The sequence below is a fragment of the Physella acuta genome, unplaced genomic scaffold (genome assembly GCF_028476545.2).
Source record: "Physella acuta isolate Inbredline_101_S28 unplaced genomic scaffold, ASM2847654v3 ptg001391l, whole genome shotgun sequence".
Classification (NCBI taxonomy): Eukaryota; Metazoa; Mollusca; class Gastropoda; family Physidae; genus Physella; species Physella acuta.
This window is the reverse complement of record NW_026732906.1, coordinates 87,501-96,812: the sequence shown is the minus strand read 5'-3', so window position 1 is coordinate 96,812 and position 9,312 is coordinate 87,501. Positions and strand designations below refer to the sequence as shown.

The 9,312-nt window shown below is 47.1% G+C and overlaps 1 protein-coding gene across 3 annotated transcripts in view; it reads left to right on the top strand.

Annotated features, from left to right (window-relative positions):
* Positions 1-441: 441 nt before the first annotated feature.
* LOC131927254 (transcription factor GATA-4) overlaps positions 442-9,312 on the top strand; it is a gene marked incomplete at its 5' end in the record, with an annotated part of 17,241 nt that continues 8,370 nt past the window's right edge. For 2 of the 3 annotated variants that reach the window (XM_059283021.1, XM_059283020.1), the window contains 3 exon segments: positions 442-1,294; positions 6,097-6,278; positions 9,016-9,144. In XM_059283021.1, coding sequence (XP_059139004.1) covers positions 1,129-1,294; positions 6,097-6,278; positions 9,016-9,144 — 477 coding nt within the window. 3 annotated transcript variants of the gene reach the window in all.

Below are 9,312 nucleotides of genomic sequence, written 5' to 3'. Positions count from 1 at the left end.
TAAATAAAAGCTTGTAAAAAGCTTCCGTCCCGTCTAAATAAAAGGAGGGGGTTGCTTTTTTCGTGAATAACTATTTATCAATGGGTTGCTACGCTTCTGCGCCCCCCCCCCCTCACCCACCCCCCCCACCCCACCCCCCCCAAATTGAGAAAAATGTCTAAAAGAAACACTGTACGGATTTCGTGTGTGTATTGATCTAATTTGTTGTTTCTAATTATCATTAGTATTGATCTAATTTCGTATTTCTAATTATCATTATGTATTGATCTAATTTCGTATTTCTAATTATCATTATGTATTGATCTAATTTCGTATTTCTAATTATCATTATGTATTGATCTAATTTCGTATTTCTAATTATCATTATGTATTGATCTAATTTCGTATTTCTAATTATCATTATGTATTGATCTAATTTCGTATTTCTAATTATCATTTTAGTTTCGGTCAGATGGTGGTCACCTAGTTCATCAAAAGTATTAAGGACACCAAGGGCATCCAGGGCACCAAGGGCACCAAGGCTATCCAGGGCACCAAGGACACCAAGGCTGTTCAGGTCATCCAGGGCACCAAGGTCATACAGGGCACCAAGGTTATTCAGGGCACCAAGGTCACCAAGGTTATTCAGGGCACAAAAAAGCCAAAAGCCAGTGAAGAGGGTAACTGGAACACATATTATCTTAAAAAAGCCTTTCGTGTCTGTTTCCCCCTTGAGACGACTTTCAGGCTAATGCAGATAAATTCTCTGGCTATCTGGAGTCTTCAGATCACTGTAGCAAGCTGAGGCGTCAGAAAATGTATAATAGCGGCAACCACACATGTGTCTTTGACATCACTCACGTCATCCCATCACGGGTCTACCTATGGCGCCCCCCGACAGCATCCACCTCTTCACCCTACTCACATGAAAATATGACGTCAGCCTTCATGCACCCGGGCTCAGTGTACGTACCTCGCTCATCTATTTCCACACGTGTCAACCTACGGCAACACTTCCGCTCAAGCTAACCCCACCCCAATGAGCGGCACGCCAACCGGCTCTATGTGGCCACCCGACAACCTGGCCATGGCCTACCCCCTCAGTCTGGCCCATCTAGATTCGGCTTCTCCCCTCCCCAGAGTGGCCAAATGATGAGCCCAGAGTCAAGCTACACCGGCACCCCGTTAGCAAGGACACCGTCTGCTCTAAACGCTAATCTTAACCCCTATTCCCCCTACATGCGGGCGGAGTTCAATGCTTGGAGCAACTTCAGCAACATGGCCTTACAGGGCTTCAAGCAAACAGTGGACCAGGGTAAGTTTCAATCTCAAACTCACAAAGCTTTCAATATATGTCACAAAGCTTCCAATATCTGTCACAAAGCTTCCAATATCTGCCACAAAGCTTCCAATATCTGTCACAAAGCTTCCAATATCTGCCACAAAGCTTTCAATATCTGTCACAAAGCTTCCAATATCTGTCACAAAGCTTCCAATATATGTCACAAAGCTTCCAATATATGTCACAAAGCTTCCAATATATGTCACAAAGCTTCCAATATCTGTCACAGAGCTTTCAATATCTGTCACAAAGCTTCCAATATCTGTCACAAAGCTTCCAATATATGTCACAAAGCTTCCAATATATGTCACAAAGCTTCCAATATCTGTCACAAAGCTTCCAATATCTGTCACAAAGCTTCCAATATCTGTCACAAAGCTTCCAATATATGTCACAAAGCTTCCAATATATGTCACAAAGCTTCCAATATCTGTCACAAAGCTTCCAATATCTGTCACAAAGCTTCCAATATCTGTCACAAAGCTTCCAATATATGTCACAAAGCTTCCAATATATGTCACAAAGCTTCCAATATATGTCACAAAGCTTCCAATATATGTCACAAAGCTTCCAATATCTGTCACAAAGCTTCCAATATCTGTCACAAAGCTTCCAATATCTGTCACAAAGCTTCCAATATAAGTCACAAAGCTTCCCATATCTGTCACAAAGCTTCCAATATATGTCACAAAGCTTCGAATATCTGTCACAAAGCTTCCAATATCTGTCACAAAGCTTCCAATATCTGTTACAAAGTCTCCAATATAAGTCACAAAGCTTCCCATATCTGTCACAAAGCTTCCAATATATGTCACAAAGCTTCCAATATCTGTCACAAAGCTTCCAATATCTGTCACAAAGCTTCCAATATCTGTCACAAAGCTTCCAATATAAGTCACAAAGCTTCCCATATCTGTCACAAAGCTTCCAATATATGTCACAAAGCTTCGAATATCTGTCACAAAGCTTCGAATATCTGTCACAAAGCTTCCAATATCTGTTACAAAGCCTCCAATATCTGTCACAAAGCATCCAATATCTTCCACAAAGCCTCCAATATCTGTCACAAAGCATCCAATATCTTCCACAAAGCTTCCAATATATGTCACAAAGCCTCCAATATCTGTCACAAAGCCTCCAATATATATTACAAAGCATCCAATATCTGTCACAAAGCATCCAATATCTGTCACAAAGCCTCCAATATATATCACAAAGCCTCCAATATATGTCACAAAGCCTATAATATCTTCCACAAAGCCTCCAATATATATCACAAAGCCTCCAATATATGTCACAAAGCTTCCAATATCTGTCATAAAGCTTCCAATATCTGTCACAAAGCTTCCAATATATGTCACAAAGCTTCCAATATCTGTCACAAAGCTTCCAATATATGTCACAAAGCTTGCAATATCTGTCACAAAGCTTCCAATATATGTCACAAAGCTTCCAATATATGTCACAAAGCTTCCAATATATGTCACAAAGCTTCCAATATCTGTCACAAAGCTTCCAATATATGTCACAAAGCTTCCAATATCTGTCACAAAGCTTCCAATATCTGTCACAAAGCTTCCAATATCTGTCACAAAGCTTCCAATATCTGTCACAAAGCTTCCAATATCTGTCACAAAGCTTCCAATATATGTCACAAAGCTTCCCATATCTGTCACAAAGCTTCCAATATATGTCACAAAGCTTCGAATATCTGTCACAAAGCTTCCAATATCTGTCACAAAGCTTCCAATATATGTCACAAAGCCTCCAATATCTGTCACAAAGCCTTCAATATATATTACAAAGCCTCCAATATCTGTCACAAAGCATCCAATATATATCACAAAGCCTCCACTATATGTCACAAAGCCTTCAATATATATTACAAAGCCTCCAATATCTGTCACAAAGCATCCAATATATATCACAAAGCCTCCACTATATGTCACAAAGCCTATAATATCTTCCACAAAGCCTCCAATATATATCACAAAGCCTCCAATATATGTCACAAAGCCTCCAATATCTGTCACAAAGCCTCCAATATATATCACAAAGCCTCCAATATATGTCACAAAGCCTCCAATATATATCACAAAGCCTCCAATATATATCACAAAGCCTCCAATATCTGTCACAAAGCATCCAATATCTTCCACAAAGCTTCCAATATATATCACAAAGCCTCCAATATCTGACACAAAGCTTCGAATATCTGTTGTAACGAGCTCCAATCAATCAGCCAGATAGTTGGCGAACGCTCCCGGATTCGTTTAACTGATTATACACAGATGGCGACAAGCCTAAATAAAAGAAAGCTAACACAATAGTTCACTAGGACTCGTACTTGATGTCTAGGGGAAACACTAGAGAAACTACTGATGCCAACAATACATTTAATCTGCATATAACTTTTAATGAGTGTACAAAGTCGTGGCAGAACACTAGATTTAAACAGGATAAAATAGATTTACAGAATGAACAAACCCCAAATATGATACACTATCACAGCTTTTAACACTTCAGAAAAATCACCACAGTATACACATCACTGCTATAAGCATATAGTATTACTTAACCACAAGTAATATAAGAATATGCTACTTAAACAACTTAGTACTACACAGCGACACACAGGGCTTATTCTCTCTCAAAGACGTCTGGTCAAAGAACTGCCCAGATATACGTGTGCCACCAAGACTCATAGATCACTCAAGTTAGCGGGCGAGCGTTTTCCAGCTCTGCCACTACCCCGCTTGAGCTACAGATTACTTAAGTGTCGAACCACTAGACCACTTAAGCTACAATTCTCGACCACACAGGCCACCACCGAGGGTCATGGGATCTAACCGGGAACCGAAACCCGGCCGCCGCCTTGAGCGAGCGTGATCCAGGCCACTGCGTAACAGGGCCACCCTAATCACTGAATCACAGTGATTCGAACCGAGGAATTGAACCTCCGTGGCGCGCCGAGATCCTAACCACTGTACCACATCCTGGTCCGTCTCAACCAAGCATCTCATGATGGAAAAATACTGAGTCTAAGACTTTCTTAAGACAGTGGAAAAAAACCAGTGATTATACCACAGACCATATATGGTAAGGTAACAAATGTAAAAATAAACATTACCAGACCTAAGTAGGTCAGACTGTCACAAAGCTTCCAATATATATCACAAAGCCTCCAATATATATCACAAAGCCTCCAATATCTGTCACAAAGCCTCCAACCTCTTTAATCACAAAGTCTTTTCAGCCAAAGAATCATTTCTAGAAAAACCAAACAGCTAACCTTTTGAACTCACCACTAACATCACCACTAACACCGCCACTAACACCGCCATTAACACCGCCACTAACATGGCGCTATGGTGCTGCCACGCCGCAACCCATCAAATTTCGCCAACCGTAGCCTAATGAAATGGATGCTAAATCCAATCGAAATGCTATTTTTAGCATTTCAAACATAGTATAGTTGTCATGGAAACAAGTATTATTATTTGAATTCAAGAAAACATGACTAAAATGTGACCTCCTCATTAAGTTAAGATAAAGATTGGGGTCAGGCTTAGGTCAGGGGTCAGGCTTAGGTCAGGGGTCAGGCTTAGGTCATGGGTCAGGCTTAGGTCAGGGTTCATGCTTAGGTCAGGGGTCAGGTTTAGGATGGGGGGGGGGGGGGTCAGGCTCAGGTCTGGGGTCAAGCTTAGGTCAGGGGCCAGGCTTAGGATGGGGGTCAAATTTAGTTGGGGGGGTCAGGCTAAGGTCAGGGGTCAGGCTTTGGCTGTGGTCGGGACTTTGTTCTGTTTGCTAGTTTGATGTTTGCTTATACATAAAAGGACAAGGTAGAATGACCGAATGGTGTTTTTAAAAAATTTAACAGTAGAATTTTAAAGTAACCTCAAAGTTGAAAGAAACAGCATAATGGCCACCATAAGGTAAAATGTTAACATGTTGGCTATTAGAAGGTTAAATGTTAACATGTTACCCACTAAAAGGTTCTAAAAGGTTAAATGTTAACATGTTGGCCTCTAAAAGGTTCTAAAAGGTTAAATGTTAACATGTTGGCCACTAAAAGGTTAAATGTTAACATGTTGGCCACTAAAAGGTTAAATGTTAATATGTTGGCCATTAGGAGGTTAAATGTTAACATGTTGGTCAGTAGGAGGTTAAATGTTAACATGTTGGCCACTAAAAGGTTAAATGTAAACATGTTGGCCATTAGGAGGTTAAATGTTAACATGTTGGCCACTAAAAGGTTAAATGTTAACATGTTGGCCACTAAAAGGTTGCACTGATTGCTTGGCCGCCCTGGTACCACCTCTGCTATGCCCGACATTTGCCAAATGGTTTCTTTCTCGCATTCCCCCGCCGCCAGATAACGGCCTGCTGCTATCAGGGTGGGTCCTAGCACCACGCAGCTAATTGCCCCACCCCAGAGTTCGTTCCCCGCCTAGGTAGGGCGTACCTGTCCTGTTGGCAGAGATAATAGATAGACGCCCTTCAGTTTAAAATTCGGATGGACTCAATCCTAACCTTAACCTTAATCCTAACCTTAACCCTAACCCTAACCTTAATCCTAATTCTAATCCTAGCCCTAACCGTAGCAGATTAAAGCTATAGACTGGAGAGTAAAGCCGTGGGCAGCCGTAAAGCGAACTATTGTTCCCAAATTTACGCCCATATTATGGCCCATAATGTCCAGTCGTCGCCACAAGTTGTGTAAAGGAAAGTTTTTTTTTTAAAGACATCAATCATTTTGTTTCTATTATATTCAGACGGCCAGGAGTGCTGGGTAGATCCCGAGGGTCGGGAGTGTGTCAACTGTGGAGCGGTGGCCACGCCCCTGTGGAGGCGGGACGGTACGGGCCACTACCTGTGTAATGCCTGTGGGCTGTACCACAAAATGAATGGACTGAACAGACCACTGGTAAAACCACATAGACGAGGAATGTTAGGGGTACGTAAGGTGGGGCGAGAGCTTGCATGCTGGGGGATGGGGGGGGGGGGGAGTGAGAGGTTGTATTCTGGGGGTGAGAGCTTGTATTCAGGGGGTGAGAGGTTGTATTCTGGGGGTGAGAGGTTGTATTCAGGGGGTGAGAGGTTGTATTCTGGGGGGGGGGAGTGAGAGGTTGCATGCTGGGGGGTGAGAGGTTGTATTCTGGGGGGGGGGGGGGGGAGTGAGAGGTTGCATGCTGGGGGGTGAGAGGTTGTATTCAGGGGGTGAGAGGTTGTATTCTGGGGGGGGGGGGAGTGAGAGGTTGCATGCTGGGGGGTGAGAGGTTGTATTCAGGGGGTGAGAGGTTGTATTCTGGGGGTGAGAGGTTGTATTCTGGGGGTGAGAGGTTGTATTCAGGGGGGGGGGGGAGTGAGAGGTTGCATGCTGGGGGGTGGGGGGGGAGTGAGAGCTTGTATTCTGGGGGTGAGAGGTTGTATTCTGGGGGGGGGGGGGGAAGGAGAGGTTGCATGCTGGGGGGTGGGGGGGGGGGGAGTGAGAGCTTGTATTCTGGGGGTGAGAGGTTGTATTCTGGGGGGGGGGGGGAGTGAGAGGTTGCATGCTGGGGGGTGAGAGGTTGTATTCAGGGGGTGAGAGGTTGTATTCTGGGGGTGAGAGGTTGTATTCTGGGGGTGAGAGGTTGTATTCAGGGGGTGAGAGGTTGTATTCTGGGGGTGAGAGGTTGTATTCAGGGGGTGAGAGGTTGTATTCTGGGGGGGGGGGGGAGTGAGAGGTTGCATGCTGGGGGGTGAGAGGTTGTATTCAGGGGGTGAGAGGTTGTATTCTGGGGGTGAGAGGTTGTATTCAGGGGGGGGGGAGTGAGAGGTTGCATGCTGGGGGGTGGGGGGGGGGAGTGAGAGCTTGTATTCTGGGGGTGAGAGGTTGTATTCTGGGGGGGGGAGTGAGAGGTTGCATGCTGGGGGGTGGGGGGGGGGGAGTGAGAGCTTGTATTCTGGGGGTGAGAGGTTGTATTCTGGGGGGGGGAGTGAGAGGTTGCATGCTGGGGGGTGAGAGGTTGTATTCAGGGGGTGAGAGGTTGTATTCTGGGGGTGAGAGGTTGTATTCTGGGGGTGAGAGGTTGTATTCTGGGGGTGAGAGGTTGTATTCTGGGGGGGGGGGGGGTGAGAGGTTGTATTCAGGGGGGGGGGGGTGAGAGGTTGTTCAGGGGGTGAGAGGTTGTATTCTGGGGGGGGGGGTGAGAGGTTGTATTCAGGGGGTGAGAGGTTGTATTCTGGGGGTGAGAGGTTGTATTCAGGGGGTGAGAGGTTGTAATCTGGGGGTGAGAGGTTGTATTCTGGGGGTGAGAGGTTGTATTCTGGGGGGGGGGGGGGGAGAGGTTGTATTCTGGGGGTGAGAGGTTGTATTCTGGGGGGGGGGTGAGAGGTTGTATTCTGGGGGTGAGAGGTTGTATTCTGGGGGTGAGAGGTTGTATTCTGGGGGTGAGAGGTTGTATTCTGGGGGTGAGAGGTTGTATTCAGGGGGTGAGAGGTTGTATTCAGGGGGGGGGGGGGTGAGAGGTTGTATTCTGGGGGTGAGAGGTTGTATTCAGGGGGGGGGGGGGGGTGAGAGGTTGTATTCAGGGGGGGGGGGGTGAGAGGTTGTATTCAGGGGGTGAGAGGTTGTATTCAGGGGGGGGGGGTGAGAGGTTGTATTCAGGGGGGGGTGAGAGCTTGTATTCAGGGGGTGAGAGGTTGTATTCTGGGGGTGAGAGGTTGTATTCAGGGGGGGGGGGGTGAGAGGTTGTATTCTGGGGGTGAGAGGTTGTATTCTGGGGGTGAGAGGTTGTATTCTGGGGGTGAGAGGTTGTATTCTGGGGGGGGGGGGTGTGAGGTTGTATTCAGGGGGGGGGTGAGAGGTTGTATTCAGGGGGGGGGGGGGGGGGTGAGAGGTTGTATTCTGGGAGTGAGAGGTTGTATTCTGGGGGTGAGAGGTTGTATTCAGGGGGTGAGAGGTTGTATTCTGGGGGTGAGAGCTTGTATTCTGGGGGTGAGAGGTTGTATTCTGGGGGTGAGAGGTTGTATTCAGGGGGTGAGAGGTTGTATTCAGGGGGGGGGGGGGTGAGAGGTTGTATTCAGGGGGGGGGTGAGAGGTTGTATTCTGGGGGTGAGAGGTTGTATGCTGGGGTGAGAGGTTGTATTCAGGGGGGGGGAGTGAGAGCTTGTATTCTGGGGGTGAGAGCTTGTATTCTGGGGGTGAGAGGTTGTATTCAGGGGGTGAGAGGTTGTATGTTGGGGGGTGGGGGGGAGTGAGAGGTTGAATGCTGGGGGGTGGGGGGGGGGAGTGAGAGGTTGCATGCTGGGGGGTGAGAGGTTGTATTAAGGGGGGGGGAGTGAGAGGTTGCATGTGTTGAGGGGGGGGGGGAGTGAGAGGTTGCATGTGTTGAGGGGGGGGGGGGGAGTGAGAGGTTGCATGCTAGGCGGGGGGGGGGGGGGTGAGAGGTTGTACAGTAGCGTAGAGAGAGGGGGGTGCGGGGGGGGGGGACATATGTCCCCGGGCGCCGACCTTAAGGGGCGCCAAAATGGGTTGGAAAAATAAAAATGAAATCTTGAGGGGGGTGAAAATCGAAATCTTGAGGGGGGGGGGGGCAAATCGCTACGCCTCTGAGGTTGCATGCTGGGGGTGGGGTAGGTAACGTGGGCGAGATGTTGCATGTTATGCCCTTGACCTGATCTCTTATGCCCTTGACCTGATCTGTTGTCAGGTGTCAGCCTCTAGACGTGTGGGCATGATCTGCGCCAACTGCAGGACCTCGACCACCACGCTCTGGAGGAGGAACACAGAAGGGGAGCCAGTGTGTAACGCCTGTGGTCTCTACTACAAGTTGCACGGGGTAAGTGCATCAACACGTTGCACGGGGTAAGTGCACCAACACGTTGCACGGGGTAAGTGCACCAACACGTTGCACGGGGTAAGTGCACCAACACGTTGCACTGGGTAAGCGCCAGGGGCGGAACTACAGTGCCGCCAGACCCCGCAATGCGGGGGGGCCCACGTCATT